The 19,838-nt window shown below is 42.2% G+C and overlaps 1 protein-coding gene across 12 annotated transcripts in view; it reads right to left on the reverse strand.

Moving 5' to 3' along the window:
• The window catches only part of ARHGAP12 (Rho GTPase activating protein 12), a 77,763-nt gene extending 61,249 nt beyond the window's left edge, over window positions 1-16,514 (reverse strand). For 5 of the 12 annotated variants that reach the window (XM_072854584.1, XM_072854583.1, XM_072854580.1 and 2 more), the window contains exons 1-2: window positions 16,358-16,513; window positions 9,589-10,343 (exon numbers count right to left, since the gene is read on the reverse strand). In XM_072854584.1, coding sequence (XP_072710685.1) covers window positions 9,589-10,257 — 669 coding nt within the window. In that variant the 5' untranslated portion in view covers window positions 10,258-10,343; window positions 16,358-16,513. Of the gene's footprint in view, window positions 1-9,588; window positions 10,344-12,320; window positions 12,408-15,208; window positions 15,290-15,760; window positions 16,039-16,357 lie in introns of those variants that run through there. The other 7 variants (XM_072854588.1, XM_072854578.1, XM_072854582.1 and 4 more) reach the window with 6 other exon arrangements.
• Window positions 16,515-19,838: the final 3,324 nt, after the last annotated feature.

A 19,838-nucleotide genomic window follows, 5' to 3' on the forward strand; every position in this document is an offset into this window, starting at 1 on the left:
AATTGGATATTAAACCAGCATTTTTTTTCAGATGACAGTTAAGAAGATATAAAAAGATTTAGTGTCTGTGGAATTTTATTTACTTTGCAACAATTCTAAGGCTGCACTCAAGCCTGGATCCAACCATACCAGGGACAACACAGAAGCCTGGTCCTCAGTGCTCAAATCACAGTTTAACATGGTGAAGCAAAGCAGCAGGTTCTGGACAGACAGTAAGGAGATACTGCGAGAAGATGAAGTGAGAGCAGGATAAGCATATGGAATTCCCAAGACCACCTATGGACACAGTATTTAAATACAGCCCTTCAAGCTACAGTCAAAAACTTTCCTCAGAAAATCAATTGCAAAGAAAGAAATTGCCAGTGTAACATCTTCTTACCCCACAACATTCTCTTTATTTGTTTTAATAAACAGCATGCCAAAGACTAGAGAGCACTCTGTCTTACAGCCCTCACAAATGCTGTATGGGGTATCATCACACCGTAAGTTTGGACAAAATCTGCTGAGGCTTTAGAGCTTTACCAAGCAAGAAGCAAAGAAGAAAAGAGTTTAGAGCTAGATTTTAGCGAAGCACTTGGGATTTGGGTTTTTCTGGTTTTCCATAACAGAAGAAAAAAAAAAGTCAAGCACAAGCACACATCCAAGTTTTGCTCAACTGATGGTTACAATAGCAACTTATGAACTAGGAAAAAGCAAAAAGGGATGCAATGCAGTTTTTACACATACAGTTAACTGAAAAGTAAACAAACTTAAAGGAAAATTTACACCCTGGTGTATCATAACCCACAACCTGCTACAAGAACAAGTGCTCTCAAACTTGGGAAGAGAAGGAACTGAGACAGGTCTCTTCTTGTGAGACGAGCATGGAAGAATAACAAGAAAAAAAATATCTCCAAAGTTTTACTTCCCTCACCCTAAATGTCCTCTCTCCTCAGGCAGTCACACGAAGGACGTAACCCTCCAGGTTGGCAAAGGCAAGAGGAAGGAAAGCAACCAAAGTTGAAAGCTGTAGCTTGTTACTGCGAAGGCCGCGGTGGACGACCGATTAGGATCTGCCATGGGCACAAGCGCGAGTGGCTGAGCTCAGCGGGTGAACAAGCTACGAGCAAAGGCTCAGAAGGACAACGCCACATGACAGCCGCGACGCTGGCAGGGCCGCGCTGCCTCTGCTCCGGCTCCAGCTCCCCGCCTAAAGCAAGGCAGCCACAGAGCCCGGCTGTGAAAAGCACGCCTGGGAGGAAGCGAGGAAGTCCTCCGGCACAGCTTGTGGGCACGAGCACTGAGGAGTAACACAGGTTATGGTATGAAAAGTGCGGGGCCTTAGGGTAGCATGAAGATGCCGTTAAAAGTTAGAGTGCAGCACCTGGGAGGGAGGATAAGGACAAAGTCACAGCCAGGACAAATGGACTTATTTGGAGGATTAAAAGGAAAAAAAAAAAAAAGGACAATACTGATGAGTACATCTCATGAAGTTTCTGTGAAGGAGTTTAAAGTTGGTATTTGCACTATATGAGGTGCAAATCAAGATCAAAGTGCTATCAAGAAACAGAACAGTAGCCCCTGATTTTTTATATCTTTATATATATAAAATTATAGAGAGAGAATATATGTATATACATAAACATATATATAGTCCCCTGTGTCTAAAGCACAATGCCATCATGCATGACAGCCATCTATTAGCTCTTTGAATTGGATGCAGATAACCAGGAATTGATATGGATAGTGCCAAGCATGTTGACAGATCATCGGCAGGATGGGGAGGGAAGCACCTCTATTCAATTTCAACAGGAAAAGCAGTCAAATCAAAGTTGCTCAAGAACCTCATATTTAGCACTACAACACTTTACAGCAGGATGAAGCTTCTAAATACCTGAAGAACAAAAAATGTTTATGTGCAACACGATATAAAGTTTCTGTTGTAGCATGAATCATTTCTAAACAATATTCTGGCAATCCATCAAGCTGTCTAGAAAAGAAATGTGTGTACAACAAGATATGTTGAACAACCAGTTGAGAGTCCAGAAAGTTTAACAGTATTTTTATCTGACATAATATTAGAATATTTCTTTACATTAGCATATCTGCTGCAGAAGTCCCATTACATCAATGACACTAAAAAGGCAAATGTGTCCTCCAATCCATCAAATTTGCAGACTTCGCACTAGACTATTTATGACTGTTCAAGTTGCAATAAAGGAGTATTGACATACTTGATCACAACACCACTTAAGCCAGCACCACTCCATCTCAGTGCTGTACCGGCAATAAATATTTGTAGAGCCAGGTGGTGACTGGAGCAGCAAAGTGATTCAACTGAAGGATAATCCACAAAAGCAAGAGAAAGACATCAACTGCGTACGCTAGACACCACCAGAAAATATACATAAAACTCTGCTCCTCATCACTGCGTTTAAACAGAACACAGGGAAGCTGATCCGAAGATCATCCAGAAGCCCCAGGCAAACCATTAAAAAAAGGGAACAATTAAAACTATGTTAATTAAATTCAAAACGTAATATGTAATTTCAGATTTAAGATAGGAGCCAGTAAGTTCTAATCATGAATTTGATTACAAACAGAAGTTGAGAACAGATAATGTAACATCAAAACCCAACATAAGCAATAAGCTCAATTCATTCAGACAGCTCCTCAACTTTTAGCTTTCATTTACAAAACTGTTTTATCACACGCAGAACTAGAATTTATTGAAATATAGACTCCAAACACCTATGCCTGTCTTCAAAGCATCATTGTACACAAGCTCCAAGTCTCTGTCAAAAGAGTTTACAAAAGAAAAGACAGGACGAGCAGATTAAAAATGTTGAAAGAGGGGGAAAAAAATATACCAAAATTAAGGTTGCTTTACATCTCAACAATCAGCCATTTCAGCATCAATAATTACAATATCAACTTAAAAAACAGGAGTCTTCTGTATGCAGTACTAAATGCACACCCACTAGCATGTCAGGTTTCTTACAAAGCCTTCACATAGGAACTATTCCGTGTCTCTGCACATACTTTTCACCTCTTCTATGCTATTTTCAGCACTATCATCTCCTTTTCAAGATGAGAGAGGCTGGCAACTGCATGCTATTTAAAATACAGAAATACCATAGAATTAAGAGTTCTGCATTTTTGTTTTGCTCTGTTTCCTACTACTGACATTCTCTATGCTTGTTTGATTGCTTCTCTGCATTAACCTAGTACTTTCATAAAACAATCTACTAAAAGTTTCTTACTGTCTTTCCCTAGAACTAGCTCAGAAGCCATATTAAGATAGACTAAATTCAAAAATGATAAATGTAATCTAACACTATGTTGCCCATTTACTCACCATCACAAAACTCTTTTGAAAATCTTCAATTCTTACTATCCTGAAAGATCGTTTTATCCAGAAGTATTGTCCTTTAGCATTAGAACAAACCACACGTAAGGGCAAAACCTGTTTCTCTCCATCGTTTTTAAATCAACCATATCCGGCAAGGCACGTCAGAGAAATATCAGCTGTTTGGGTACTAGATACACATAGATTTTACTTTCCTTTTTTTAAGCACAAATGTCTACTATTCCAGAGAGCTGCCTAAAAAAAAAAAAAGAAAAAAGTGTTCTGCATTTTATTCTACCGAGTCATACGTTCCCTACCATTTTGTCACACTGCTGTAAAACAAGTGATACTTTCTTTAGAATTCTACAAAATAACAGCACATTTGTTCCATAGGCAAGCACTGCAATATTAAAACAAATGCCTAGATAGTAACTAGGTAAAGACATACCAAATGCAATTGTTTATATTCAGAGCTATGTGCAAGAACAAGATATGATCAAATATTCTCAAATGGGTTTTTGTTTATTACAAAGCAATTTAAGTTTGTTCTATGTCTGGAAGTTCCAGACTTAAAATCGACAGAAGCACTGCCAACACAGAACAAGCAAGTCCCCGGTATCTCCAGCTGCTTTCAGTTTAGGCAGCAGTCAGACAAAACACCCGTTCCTTTTCCTAGGGCTGCTTTTCTGTTTCAGCATTTACTCCACCATCCACAAAGATTCTGCTGTCACCCCTGCTGAGAGTGGTATTTTGCTCTACTTCAAAAGAAAAGGCAGGTGGGACAGCAGGCACCAAAACTCATATTGCACACTAGAAATTGCACTTTTCTAGATGAAAAAAGGAAAAATCTATTCCATATTATGACTTATTCCTTAAGCACTGCAGCTTGAGCTTCATTTGAGCTATTAAGTAGTTCTACCAGGATGAAAGGCACAGGTTTATTAATGTAAGTTTACGCCTTGGAAGTTCCACTTTTTCATTTCTGCGTGAAATTAAATAGAGGTGAAAAGTCAGAAGACTGTGTTGGCACTTGCAGAATTTTAACAGCGCTCTAGATGTTTGTTTGCCTCCCAGGTAATGATTTTTCAACAATTGTCTCACATAGGTAATACCTGTGTTTGGTTTTGGGGGTTTTTTGTTTGGGTTTTTTTTTTGTTGGGTTTTTTGTTTTGTTTTGTTTTTAAGAAGGTCAATCTGATTTGCAGCAGGGAAGTTCAGAGGAGCATATGGGCAGTAGGCAGTGTTAGTGGGACACGGCACCTTCTCATTCTAGGGCACCTAAATCCAGAATTACTCAACTCGGACTGAGAGGGACAACTATCTGCTAGCTGACTTACATATTAAAAATACTGAGACAGAGCGGATCACAAACAGCACCACTGTAAAGTTAAACTATCCAGACCTGTTGTGACTGGGGGGGGGGCAGGAAAAGCATTCCCTAAAGTTTCTGGACAGACAGCACTCAAGAGTTACCTCAGTAACCCAGAAAACATTTCAAGTTCTAGCAGCAGTTACTGGAATTTCAAAAAAAGAATTGTTTTAATGTTTTAGAAGATTCCTTAAATTATAAAGGTTTTAGTTCCTTGTCATTGAAAGTTATTCTTCACTCATTATAATGGGCATATTTCAGCATTTAACATCATTAGAATAACAAATGCTGATTTTAAGGAGTTAAGAGATTAAAAAGATGGTACTTAAAATGTAATTCAAAATATTACATTATACATGCGACTGTGAATCTGCAAACATGCTCAATTTCATTAAGAAAAAAAACTCTTGTATATAGCATGCTTGCTTCATACTGTCAAGTTATTTATTCCTCAGGCAAATGACTGAAATAAAAAATAGCATGAAATTTCTTATAATAGAAGCAAATTAATTCTGGGCCCCACAAAACCAGTAATAGCCATTTATTTTAAAGGTTTAACATTTGAACAACAAGGCAGTCTAGCACTAACAATTTGCCACCAGTCTTTCAACTAAGTGACAAAGTCAAGAATGCCAAGATCTCCAGAAGACACACTCTCACATCTTCTCCAGAAACAGAAAAAATTTTGTTTTCTCAAAAAAAGTTACAGCAATCCCACAGAAATCACAGAGGTAAGACAGAAAGATCTCTTTGCAAGATCTTTACTACTCAGAATTAATTGAAGCAAAACAGCCATCCTAGTGGTAATCCCCTTTAGTGCTTCACAGTTTATGCAATAGTCAATTACTAAAGAGGATGAAAGAACAATCTTTGCAAATAGGTCACTGTCTATATTTATAATGATTAAAACCAGCCTGCTACTAAAAGTAACTTTTAATAAGCATAAAAAGTAACATTAAGACAGCACACGTATTTTACTCTTAAATATAGTCTATGTCTTCTATGACAGAAGAGGAGATAACACTCATCAGAAACAAAGTTATTTCACATAGGTTATGCATTAGCATTGCTGAAAGCAGATTTTCATTTCTGTCTGTAACGATTTTATTCCAAAGTATCATCCTCATAAAGATAACACCTAACCATTTTTGACATGATCTCTGAACTTACCCAACTCCTTCCCCATCAGCACACCTTCTCTCTCAAAACTTGTTAGTAGATTTTACCTGCAAACACTGCCCAAAGCTCCTTTTCAAGACCACTTTTAATGTCTTCCACTTTTGCTTCAACTTTTCTTTCCTGTTTATGTATGTCTAAACATGTAAATTTTTTTCTTCAGAACAATGACTCAGGGCTCTCCTGCATACTGCTGGGGCCTCCCATCTGCTTCTTTCAAGTATTGTCTGTCTTCTGATACAGAATTCTCCTCTTTCAAAATTTTCCTTTTTCCCCCATCTCTGGCCTCTCTGAGGAGTATTTTCTGCCCTTCTTCTGGGATCAGGACATCACACCTGACATCACTTTCCTAAAATTTTATTGAATTTCATTGATTCTCACAGCTTCAAGCGCCACTACCACATCAGCGATTCTTAAGCCCAGCCATGCACCCCTGAACCATTTCATTCAATTCCTGTTCGACCTGCAGTTACGGTCTCCACCAGAGATTTAAATCTAGTTAAATTGGAGCTTGCTTCCTCTCAAGCCCTACTTCCTCTAATTACCTCCAGCCTTCCTACAGTTCAAGTCCATAAACTAACATCTGATTCTTACAATGCCTTATACACCAGACTTGCACCCAATAGTTGGAATTTCCTTGCATAAAGTGTCAAGAATATTTGTTACCCAGTCCTAATCTTTCTCTTGACCAGATCATTTGCTTACATCCTCGTTAGCAAATTCTTCTGCTCACACTGTCACCTCTCTATCCTTCATTTCATGTAATATTTTAGCTGCTAAAAAATCCTTCCTTTATGCAGTACTTTGGAGACTCTGGATCTTCCAGTATTTCCACAGCCACCAAGTCTATGAGCTCAAGACTGTACAGCTGCAGAACCTGCACTTCATTACTAGAAAGGAGAAGGAGGATAATCTTCAGAGAATAATGTAACCAGCTCTTAGAAGAATCTCATAACAGAAGCATTCCTCTGCATCTCATACATTTGTACTCAGGATACTGAAAACACACTGAAGGTTGGGCTAGGGCTGAATACTATCACCTCAACCTCCCCAAAAAATCACCTACACAAAGGCTTTATTATTATGGTCATTCTAGCTTCTAATCTTACAAATTTAAGAGAAAACACCTGTAGCTTAGAGTTTATTATAATGCAGACTGCATAAAACTGAACTCCACAGCAGGGAGGGGAGGGAGAACCACAGTCAGTCTTGTGAAGTGAAATCCTGTTTGTGCGTGAAAGCCGGGAACTTGATGTTCTCACTACAGACTAAGAGCAATAAAAACAGCTTTCTGAGCCATTAATTTCTGCACAGCTGATTTCTACCAAACAATGCTCATTATTGAAAGAATTCTAAAAAAATGCGAGGCTGTTCCAGTGAGAAGGCTGGCACTCTGAATATCTAGACTGAGCTAACGGTGACATCAGTGCTAGTACTGCTTTAATCCCTATGGCTACTAAATGTCAAACATTTTCAATGTATTTAAAGAGCTTGTGATTGCGCACAATGAGATCGTTACGTCACAGTTTTAAAATAAGACAACTGCAAGGCACAGTGAGCATCCGCATTCTTGTTGCCCAAGACCACGATAACGGCAAGTTCTTCAGCAACATCACTCAAACTGCCATGCTCTTTCCACAGCCAAAATGTAGCATTTTTAGGATTTGTAATTTTTAAGCACTGTGAAAACTCCCATCTTCAGACCTTCCATAACCCAGTAAAGTCTACAAATACGTGCACAGCTGCCCTGCTCAAATCCAAACTTATAAATAGGCTGTAGCATTGAGTCAAGGGGGGCGGGGGGGGAGAAAGGTGAAAAGACTAAGCGCCACTGCATTAACAGTCACGAAGTCCAGGGGAAACTGAGCAGCAGGCCATATATTTCTTATTGTTTGTCAAAAGACACCCATGTAACATGAATTTCATCTACTTTAGAGAATGAGATGCATCAAACTATAGCCTACACAGTAGAAGGAACTGTCTTAACATACAATATAAACTTTAGTGTGGTAAACTATTTAAAGTAGGATATACTTTCTAAACATTCCTTAGTATTTTTGTAATTTGTTTGGCAATCGATTACTATGGCAGTAGATGAGCTAATACACATGCTTCTAAAATAAATTTCTAATAATTATTTTATCTTTCCAAGTGACTCATATCAACTACAGTGAGCTAGGACACTGCTGTAAAGAAAGTACAATAAAACCGATCAATCTTCACATTGCATAAGTGAGAAGTTACTAAAAAAAGAAATTAAATTTAGTAATTCTATTTATTCCTTATTATTTGCAGAGGGGAAAAAGTTAAAATAAAATTGTCATAAAAGATACAAATATTAGAAGCATGAAGTCCCATAACTAGAGAAACTCTGAATTTCAAGAATGAGGCCAAGAGTAGAGTAGGATATTGAAAAACTACTGATTCTGAGTATTTCAATAAATAGATATATGAGCTCATACAGTTCAAGACTACATAAATCACCCAATCAATCTTGTATCTTTAAGATCTTCCCACACTCACTGATTAACTAAGCAGCTTTGTCTTAATTGTGTCTTATTAGCAAAGTACTGATTCACAGCTCTCCATGATAAGGTTTTTATTTCTGAAGTTACCATCAACTTTTATTTGAATACCACACTTGAGTGAGTTCCTTTGGTACTCTGAGTACATGCTGGCAAGTGGGATTTACTATAATGATCAGTTTGTACCCAAGCAACAACAGTTTCACATTAGAGTAAGAAAGTTCAAGACTAGGGAGCTTTTAACCTTAGAATTTTAAAATAATTTAACATCACCCCCCCCATCTTTCTGCAGGGAGATGGGGGGGAATTATCTATATACACACATACATAATTATGGGTATGTACATATGCATCATTGGTTCAAGAACAAACCTGGATTACAATAGACTAATTAACTTGGTTACCTGTACCAGAAGTGACCTGACTACCTAAATCAGAGTGCTAATCTTTTGTTGGGGGTGGGGGAGGCCTGTTAAAAAAAAAAAAATTAAAAGTGAGAGAAACCACTTTACTAAGGAAAAAGGTCAACAATGCTCAGTTTTAGCCTGAAGTGGGAGTACATCATTCCTGGGATTCTTCCATACTAATTAACAAACTCACATGTTTTGAGTTTTAATCCAGAGTAATGTTGTGAGAAGCAGAATAGGCAAGGCTGACTCATTACAACAAGAGTCTACAAATAAAATAATCAAGCCAGAAATTAAACTCCATATAAATCTTAAGTGTATCATTTTTAAACTATTAAACACACTAATGCATTGATTTACAACTCTTACACTATCTATACACGTACTTAGGAAAAGCTGACAGTACCTAGCACCATTATTTCAACAAGCCAAGCAGCGAGGAGTTGCAGTAGGCTCCCTTCCTCTGGAGGAAAATATAACCCAAATTCAATGTCATCTCAAAACAATCTTAATAAAGAACAAACAAAAGCATTTCTGTAACATTCAATCACAGGATAACGTAAATGGAATTAATCCCCAAAGCAAAGTATTTCTGCAAGGAATAGAGCTATACACATCAACTGTTTAGACTTCAATAACCAGTTCATGCTGAGATAAGACATTTTTACTTAAACAATCTGAATTTATTAGGAATAAATCTCAAAACAGTAGCAAGCAATTATGGCAATAAGGAAAGAAAAAAAGTCACACAAATCTACAGGGACCTTTTTTTTTTTAGCTTACCTGCACTTGTTCTGTGGAGCTACTACTGAGTTCATCTCCAGACTCTGAATCTTGGTGAATTTTTTCTGAGCCTTCTCCTGCTGAATCACAAGATTGTTCATGCAAAAAACTGGTCTTCTCTATTTCCAAGAACTCTGGACACGGGAAGTGACCCATGGAGATGGTTCTATACTGATTGGAAACCTTGGGAGATTGCAATTCATTGTTAAGCTTTCCATTGTTTTGGGTAAGGTCCAGACTCAAACCAAGAGTTTGACCAGGGCTATTGTTCAGTCCCAGATTTTGATTGGCATCTCGAACTAAGCAAGACACTTGAACTGGAGAAGACTTTCCAAAACTAGAAAGCTCTGGTGACTTATTCACATTTTCAGTTGATCTCTGTAATCCATGTGTCAACTTCAGAGCATTATTTGGCAGCATGCTTGCTTGCTTAACAGGTGGCATCAGTGCTTTTCGTGGTATTTCCTTCACATACTGTGCTGGCACATAAAAGGGTTTGGAATTTTCATCTCTTTTGACTTGCCACCAATCATCGTTAGTCTTTTTCACTAAGATGTATTTCTCCCCTTGCTTAATCACAATTTTCTTGTCCTTGGCCTCATACTCATAGTCATACTCCACTTCAATGTACAATTGTCCTGGAAGGATCTTCCCACCTTTATCAGCCATTTCTATTTGAAAAGATTTCACCTTTTCAGGCAAAAGGTAAGCCACATTCTGTTTCAGAAGTGTGATTTTCCGGTTAATAATCAGAGCTGTAAGAAAAAAAATATATATATAATAAAGTAATTGTCTAAGAGCACTTCAGAGGAAAATAATTTCAAAAATAACCCTGCCTATTCAATTTATGTCAACCTCAGACTAATAAATTGATGGAAAAATGCAAGATGTTCAGATACCTTTCTCGGTGATAAAACAGAGTCAGCAGAACAACTTAGTCATCAATTTAAGTCTCCTATTCCCACAAGCCTCCTGCTATCAAGTTGCTCATTAAGCCTGTTGCTTCTGTTACTACATAATGTTGATCACCGGGGGCTTGGTGGGGGGACTAGTCCAAGTCAATCTCTTGCTTACACGCAGGCTTAATTGCTTCATGGAACTGTGTTACTACACTAGTTTTAACCAAAATATTCAAAAGGAGAAGATTATTATCTGCTTGTTTTGATTCCTCTTTCAGTTCAACAGTTCCTTCAGAGTGCTCAAAATTCCTTACAAAATCCCTTAAATCTTCCTCCAATGCTACACCCCGGTCATCAGGTTCAGCATGGGCTGGCAATCCTGGACCCACATGCACCGCACGCTCTACAGCGCCTGCTAACCTTCACCTAACTGGAGAAGATGACAGCTAGGGAGCTACGCAACCCACACTGGCTGAGGCTGCAGATCATGTTGTCTCTGCACCTAGCTGTTGTCTATAAAACACGTGGTATAGCCACTTTTTTATTTATTTCTTTAAATTGCTAGTATAACTGCAACATAGAATTTCATCTATAACCATGATAGTGGAAATGTTAAATACTTTTATTTAACATTTCCAAGATACTTTGGTTTCAGTGGTTTAAATTCTGCATATTTACTTTGCTCTTAAGAGAGCTTTTTGTGGTATTTACCTTACAGAAAACCTGATCTAACCAAAAGTTTAAGGGCTAAAACAGAAAACACAAACAAAAACCCAACAATAATGAAACAGGATTACAAACCAAAAATGGATAATAAATGGAAGGGTAATATATGAAAATTTTGAAAAGGACTTTTAGCATCTTACAGTCCAGACAACCACCACTGTATCCACACCCATGAACTACAAGTTCTCTCTATTTAATCATGTAGCATCAATGTCACAATTCATGAGTGGATAAGCATCAGTCTTGCCAACTTACACTGAACACAACACAGTAAATTAACATGAAAGAGATGATTTCTTAATCTTGAAAATCAAAGCATGTAAGTAAAGGGGAAGATCTCTAGCATTCAAATAGAATTCAAGTAAAATGCTGCCACATTTAATCTTATAAAGATTAACAAATGAATCTTTTTTTAAAAATGCATGTTTCATGAATGAGAAAAATTATGTAGAAACTTGCAGCTCTGCAAGTTAAGACTTTGTGATGAGATTTGTAGCGTTTACTCTGCCACAGAGTGGAACTAATGCCATTCCATGCAGGTACACACATGCAGAGTGAACTCAGCTACCCTAAACGGCACTAAGGACAGAAACAACAACAAAACAGGAATTCTGGGAGAGCTGAAGCAGAAACCCCTAACAGTTCTTCAATTTTTCTTTCACCATTTCTGCTATTTCATCTGAGCCTTGGGGGGGGGTGGGGAACCACCCAACCAACAAAACAACAAAAATATTTCCCACATAACTCTGTAGAAGAAGAAGCAGCTAAAAAGCTCAAGTATGATGCCAAGACAGAAGTGCCCATCTTTAAACTGTGTCTTTCTCTCTCCCACAGTCCATCTTCTCCTACTTCCACAAAGCACTTCCTGTAGGTAAATTCAAAGCTACCATCATTTACAAGACTCCAAATGGAATCACGAGGTCAGACTTACAATTTTATTGAGGACTTGGCAGAAGGAATGATGGTACCACATTCAACAAAGCTGACAGTAGGAACACAAAGGAGTAGAAAAGAATGCTAGGATTCTGGTGTTTACCATAAAGTGGCACACTGAAATTCACAGCATTATAGTCTATTTACAGCCTCCGTACAAAACAACTTGCTTACCTGCTGTTCTACACCAATAGGTATTTTTAAGTGCAGGTCTGCAGTTGTTCAGCAACTGTAGCAGAAGGTAAACATGAACAAATTGCAGTCATTCCCACCCTCTTCTTAGTTTTGGAAGCTCTGCCATACAAATGTTATTTTTTCCTTGTTACTAAACCTGACTCCTCCCAACACTTCTTCAAAGCTGCAACCAACCCCTTTCCCAGCTTCAAGGTCATATACCAGAAAAATGCAAGTATTTCTGAGTTACAGTCTACCTCTAAGGTCTGCTCCCTTGGAAGCTGAAATGTAGGACGAGGACCCATTCACACTGGTTTTCCTTCTCCCATACAGAAACCAAAAAGAGAACATAAGCCTACGGTTTCCCACAGGGCTACCAAGTGTTTAAAAGCTTGGATTTTTCATTTCTCTTTTGCCAATTCCATATCACTATTTACTGAGAATGCATGCTTACCATTTTTTCAAGACAGATAGGTTCAATAAGTTGCATTTTATGCCTTAAAAAAATAACAGAATTTTGAGAAATACATGTTAAATAAGATACACTAGCTACAAAAATAGTTCTATCTACTTTGGAAGCCAGTTTTGCAGCCTCATCCCTTTCCAAAAAAAAAAAAAGAAACAACAAAAATAAGCAGCACAATTTTTTGTTCTTTCACCTAAGCTGCAAAATTATCAAGTCAATAGCAAACATTTGGTAGTGTTGAACATAGGATCAAAAAGAGACAGGCTGCATCCTGTGTTTGGCCAGAGCACTAAAACAGTTTTATAAACAGATCACATCATCAGGATCAAGCAAGGCTGTAACGCTCTACCTCAACAGAGAGAAGCAAGAGATACCTATGGTATAGGTGGGAAACCTTTCTCAGTAAGTTTAACAAATATCAACATTAACCCTGTAGGTCTGCAAACAACTACCATGGCCTTGATTTCACAGATCCAAATGCATTGTTTTGTTTTGTTTGAATTTTTTTTAATGCAGCTGTTGTGCCACAGAAGGTAGACTGCCTGTACCCCACGCACAGCCCAGGGCATAGCTAACTGTAATGTCCTTTCAAGGGTCCATGTATCTGCCTCATAGAACTCGGGCTAGAGCGCCATGGAAGCCTTGGCCAAACCTCTGCTGTAAGGGGCTTACAATAATTCAGACATGAATGCACAACATTGACATTTGGAGTACTGACTTCACTGTGCTACTACTGAAGCGATACGGGAGGTCAGACCTTGGTAACCACACTGTAGGTTGTTTTTTTTTCTTTACCATTACCCTGTAATGCAGGATGGCACCCACTTTGGTAAAAAAGGTTGAAGAACCCTAATTAGAGGATGATAAGCATGAAAAATTATTTACTTCCACAAAGGACACCTGTAAGCTTTAATACCTTAAATAAAGCCTCAATACCCGATTAAGAGATTAATAACAATGAATGGCCCCACTGACAACAAAGACCTAAGAAAACTTACTTATGAATACAAAAAAACAGACTCAGGCCACACTTTTCTTCCAGTAAAGTAAAACCCGAACGCTACAGGGTTACTGATTTAAGGTGTGCCACATCCCCACGTGGAAATACAGTCCACCCTTTCACAGAGCATTTGTGCTGCCCCAAGGAGAGAGGACACTCCTGACTACATACACGGCCCTGGGTGCGAGACCTGGCGCAGCCCAGCGCCCTGCCACGCTCAGGAAGCGAGCGACAAGAGGATCTTCTGCTCGATACCCATGCGCAGATCCTTTTCAGGCTCCGATTTCCCATGGGAACCGTTCCCACCTCTTAGTCAGCCAAGGCTGAGTAAGGCTGGCACCCCTGGGTGCTTGCAGAGGTCAGCTCCTCCTCCCCGGGGCCGGGCCGGCACCGCATCCCTCCGCAGCCTCGCCCCGCGGGGGGACGCAAAGGTAGCACCAGGGGTTTCGCATGCAAACATTCGCCTCTAGCTAGATTTCATGTACATCCACACAAATTGGGACCTTTTCTAACTAGACCCCGATGTGACAGCTTCAGCTGCCCTCAGCCGGGCTGGGCTTGGAGAGCTTTCGGTTCGCTCAGAGGTAGGCCTTTCCCAGGGCAACTTAAACCCTACAACACCACGGTCGCCTCCTTACAGCACTCAATCTTAACTGCAGAACCATGCTGGCTACATTGATCTTGAAGCACAGGCACACGGTCTTGAAAGAAACATGGTCCTAACACACACAGACGTGTATATAGCTATAATCATATATGATGTGTAGATAATATGATCATATATCATATTAGATATGATCATCCCTAACTTCAGCATTATCCTAGAACTAAAGGCCAAAAAAAAAATCAGGAGGTACACAACAGGTGTTTCATACCTCTCTCTTGAAATTATCAGGCACAGAGTATTTTCTTCTGATCTTCTAGAACCAGGTAATTGAGACTTGAGATATACTAAAAAGACTTTTTGCTATTTATTTTATTTTCCTCCAGGAAAAAGCCTTACTCACCATGGCCGTGGAACTGTTACTTTATAATACAAACAGATCGTAACTTATTAAAAATGTCACTGAGGATATTAACCAATTGCCTTACAATTCTTTGTGTGACCTTGCTTGCAGTGTCCTACAAAGCAGCAGCAGTTGACTTGTGTAATGTTTTTCCATTTTCAGCATCAAACTTCACCCACTACTGAACTGAACCCTTCCGCAGTGCTGATACAGAAATAAACTCAATTACTGAAGCTAAATTAGGATAAATTCTCATCAGTTCAGGCCAGATGAGATACCCTGGCTACAGCTCACTGGAGTCTATGATTCTGCTTCTCCCTGGGCAGTTTTCTTAGGGGTTCAAGCCGTACTGCATGACCACTGCTCGGGAGACTGGTCCCACAATAACCTTGTCAGAATTCAACCCTATTCATACCTTTCTTCCCAAGGGGCACCCCTCTTTGTCCAGCACAACTAACTCCTCAGCTGATACGTTCACGCAGACGACCAGCTCTCACCGGTGCCTGTAAAAACCACCATCTGCAAAGTGCGCATCAAGAGCATGCAGAAGTTGTATAAAAATAGATGCAAAGATGCAAATGCAAACAACAAATATAGACAAAACACAGACAACTTCTAAGCGTTATGGAAACAAGCTTAATCCTTTACTGTTTCCTCAGAGATTACTAACGCAGGGTAGAAATTGAGCGCTACTCCCAAGCGAATGAGCTTCCCAGCGCTCACACTTCCTTAAGAATTGAAGGCATAATAAGTAACCATTTAATAATTGCCTGTGACTCAGAGTACTGAATAAGCGATGCATTTTAAACAACTGTCAGGACAACTTTTCAAGCCACGCTGCAGCACCCCACACCTTAACGAGCCTCCAGCGCATCGCCAGCCCGCCTGCTCCTCGCTGCGGGCTTTTGTTAAGTTGCTGACCCCGTCGACCGGCGACAAATAGCGCAGCAAACCCGCACCGACTCACCCCAGCCAAAGCACCCGAAGTTGCCGCGCTGGAGTTACTACCAGGGCGTCGAGCCCCCCCGGAGCAGCGGCGGCGCCCGGGGAAGGCCGCCAAGGCGCCGCTGCCCGCCGCCTCCCTTTGTTTCCCGCCGGCCGCGGCCCCAGCAGGTGAGCGGCGGTTGCACAAGGCAGGTCGGGCGGCCCGGCCCGGCCCGGCCTCCGCGCCGCCCCCGGCACCGCGGGCCCACCGGCAGCGCCCAGGTGCGGAGCTGCCTCCCGGCGCCGCCGCCGCCAACCCGGCGCTCCCGGCGGCGCCCGGGGAGCGAAGCCGCCGCCGCCAACGGGGGCAGCGCGGGGCGGCGCCGCCCAGACCCCCCGCGGCCGCCTGGCACGGGAGGCGCTCCCCGGCGGCGCCCCGCGGGAGGGAGACAGGGAGGGCGGCGCCGGGGGGCTGGGGCCGCCGCCGGGAGCCGGCCTCGGCCCGGGCGCGGACGTGCCCTCCGCCCGCCGCAGGGCCACCCTACCCTGCCCGATTGTCCCGGCGACAGCGCCGCGCTCCTCCCCGCCCTCCTCCTCCTCCTCCTTCCCCCCCGCCGGGCCGGGAGGCGCGGCCCCTCACCTGCTTCGGCGGCGCGGCCGAGCCCGGGCCCCGCTGCGGTTGCGGCGGCGGCTGCTCTCGCTCAGCGCTCAGCGCTCCCCCTCCCCGCCAGCCGCGGCCCCTGCGCCCGCCCGCCCCGCGCCGAGTGTCAGCCCCGGGGCACGGCGGCGTCACCGCTCTCCCGTCACGTGCCGGGGGCGGGGCGCGCGGGGCGGGGCCAGAGGGAGGGTGGGGGGGGTGTGGCGGGGGAGGGCGAGCGCCGCGCGCCCCGGTTCCCGCCGCTCCGGCGCGGCGCGGCGCGGTGCGGTGGGGTGCGGTGCGGTCCGGTGCGGTCCGATCCGGTGCGGTGCGGTCCGGTGCGGTGCGGTGCGGTGCGGTCCGGTCCTGCCGGCGCAGCGGTGGCGCTGGGGTCCTGCCTCGAGGAGCGCTGCGGTGGGCGTGCGGCGCGGGCCGGGGCCTCGGTGGGCGACGCACCCGGGGCTGAGGCCGGGCCTGCTGGGGGTGCCCGCAGCCCCGCCTGCCCGGGGACCTCGCGCTTCGCGCTCGCCGGCGCTGCCGCGGGGAGAGCGCGGGTGGGTGCGGGCTCGCGGTGTTGGGGCGGGTTCGCCGTGGGGGCCCGCAGAGCCGCCCTCAACAGCGTGCCCGGGGGCGAGCCGCTGAGCCCCGGCTGCCCGCCTGCTGCAGGCTGAAGAGTTCAGCTCCGCGGCCTGGCTGGAGCCTGGCCGGGCAGCGGGCTGGCGGGGCGGCGTGGGAGGCAGCGCTCGGCGGTAGGGCCCGTCCTGCCGGGGACCAGGGGCCGGTCCAGCAGCCCTCTCGCCAAAAGAAAAGCTCGAGGGGCTGCAGCCTGGCGAATGGTGCGGGTCCTGCCCCCCCGGAGGGGATGTTGCTCATAATTTGAAACTGGCGGGCCTACAGGTCAGTCCATTCTGCCGCCCATCTTTATTAGAGTCTGCTAAAGTAATCCAGTGCGACTGCCAGAGTGGTAAGACCATTTTCTAATTCACATGGTAACGTGAAATACCTAGGCCTTTCTGTCCGTAATATAAAGAACAGACGGAAAACAAAAACTACACCCCTTCCTCGCTGCAACCGGGGGTCTGTCTGAGCGTTTAATAGGTGATAACTGAAGAAACCACAATTTTTAAACAGTCTGACCAAAAAAGAAAAATAAGAAATAGTCCTATTCAGTTATTCCGAGTTAGCTTGCTTGGTATCTCTTATATTAGTAAAAGTTGTCAAACATCCGGTTTGGGAACATTTATGTGGCCTTCACAGCATTTTCAAATTGTAAGTAATCTTATCTTTCTCTTTAAAAAAATGGTATCTAGTCCTCATGGTAGCGAAGATAACCTTGAAAGCGTGAACTAACTGTAACTGATACAGCCATATCTGAATGAATCTGCAAACATCCTGAAACAATGGCACTGAAATGTGTAAACTGTCTGGGCTCTATTAATGAATCAAGGCTAGTGTTGGCCCTAACTTTTTCTTTGATTATTTTAACACACGGAAGAAGAAAGGACATGGTAAAATCCTCAAAAGGTGGGAAGAACAGGTTTGCTGAAGGGAAAGAAAGGCAAGGGGAAGAGACCTGAGGAGTGCCAGCAGGAGAAAGAGAGAAACAGAGACTCTTTGAGGGAAAGGTAAAAATAGCATCAATAGGTATAACTGAACATGTGGACGCATTTTCGTATTGAATGATACTTCCAACATTGGTATTTCCTTGATGCCTCGCATCAGGTGGTATGTGACAATATGCAAGACAAGTAGTAAACACTGCAAATATCTTAAAGCTTTGCTTCTGTGTGTCTTAGCCTGAATTCATGTGAAAATGTCCCGTTGATGCCAAGGATCATTTGTCTTTGGGCTGTCTGTCCACAAAACATCATTATTAAAATTCTGTTGATGGAGTAAGGCTGTCACACCTACTATCACACCTACTCGTTCAACAATTCAGAGTCTGGAAAAACAGACTAGACATTAGTGTTTCTGTTGTAAGGGAAACAACATCTTGTATATAGAAGTCCATTATTTATCATTAAAAGGCAAAAGAAACATGTAAACGGAAATTCATTTTGTATTCATACTTATTCTTTTGTAAATTATATATATATGAACAAGATACAAAGTAATTCAGGGTATGGTGTTTAGCTGGATGTTTTTGTCTGATAGGAGTCTATCTGTATGCCCAGTTTTGTGGCAGAAAATAATATACTTAGGACACTTGGGTATTTCTGAGCAAGCTGGCTGCATCTTACCTACTGACATGCCTGAGGTATACATAAAAGCATCTCAAAAATCAGTCATAGTAACCACATTGTAATTATCTTTCCTTAGTGGCAAAGCTTCGCTAGAGTGCTGCAGGATATGGCATTAGTGATTCAGTCTGAGGCACTCTTCCCTCTGAGTCAGAGTTGAACCAATGGTCCCACATAATATCAACACGCATAATAGAGCTGAAGGTGCCAGAAGATATGTAATTTTGAGTCCCTGCCCAAGTGCAGTCATGAAAGATTCCACATTACAAATAAACTGTCCAGCCCAAGTTCCAATTTTAGCATCTCTTGCGTATTCTGCCTATGATTTCTCTATCATTTCACTGGAGTAGAAAGAGCTAGAGTTCGCAACCTTTACTGACCATGACTTGTTTTTCCTGGAGATGTAGGATGGCTGTCATACTGGCACCTCAGATGGGACTATATGTATATGTTAGGTGAAAAGATCCAGTACGCGTAGTGACCTCATGAATCTCAGATTGAAAGAATTGCCAACTACAATTGTTTTATGTAGTATATGTGAGCCATGGTAGAAACTACAGGACTCTTAATTCATTTATTTATTGTGTTCTGAATGTTTTATATCATAACTCACACACAAAGACATCAATCTCTGTCTTTGTAAAGTGATTCCTTATGAAAAGTCAGTGTTTGAACTCTGTCTGTCTGTCCTGTTACACCATATCTTTCAAAACTTTTGTCCAAATCTAACTATGTTTGCCAAAAGGGAGTTGTCTCAAGGGTAATTAAGTTCCCACAAGTTTTGTGAAAGCAGGCAGCCGTATAGAGGTGCAGGAGAAGCCACATGAGGAAGTGACATTATAAATGCCACAACCATGGAGAAAAAGTTGACCCAACTTAACAATCTATCATAAAACACAAACCCATAGAAAACAAGTTTCATAGTTCTGAAAATCCAGTCTTGGAAAAATCCATTTTTGGTGTTTGAATTAGATGTAGAAAGGATGCTTTCTCTCCTTAGATTCAAAGTTCTGAAATATCAGGGTTGTGTATAAAAATCTGAGCCTATTAGATTTGAAGGGCAAAATCCTATTTTACTTTTTTGCTATTTTTTTTTTCTTCTGAGTCCTCTATTTCAAATCTCCACAAGTTCAGCTGTCCATTACTTTATGCCTCAGTCACAGCCATTCTAGATGTGTGTCATGTTTTAATTAATTTGAAAAGCATATCCAAGATTGAACATTGCTGTCCTGTTACTCATAGTG

The sequence above is a fragment of the Ciconia boyciana genome, chromosome 2, assembly GCF_034638445.1.
Source record: "Ciconia boyciana chromosome 2, ASM3463844v1, whole genome shotgun sequence".
Taxonomy (NCBI): domain Eukaryota; kingdom Metazoa; phylum Chordata; class Aves; order Ciconiiformes; family Ciconiidae; genus Ciconia; species Ciconia boyciana.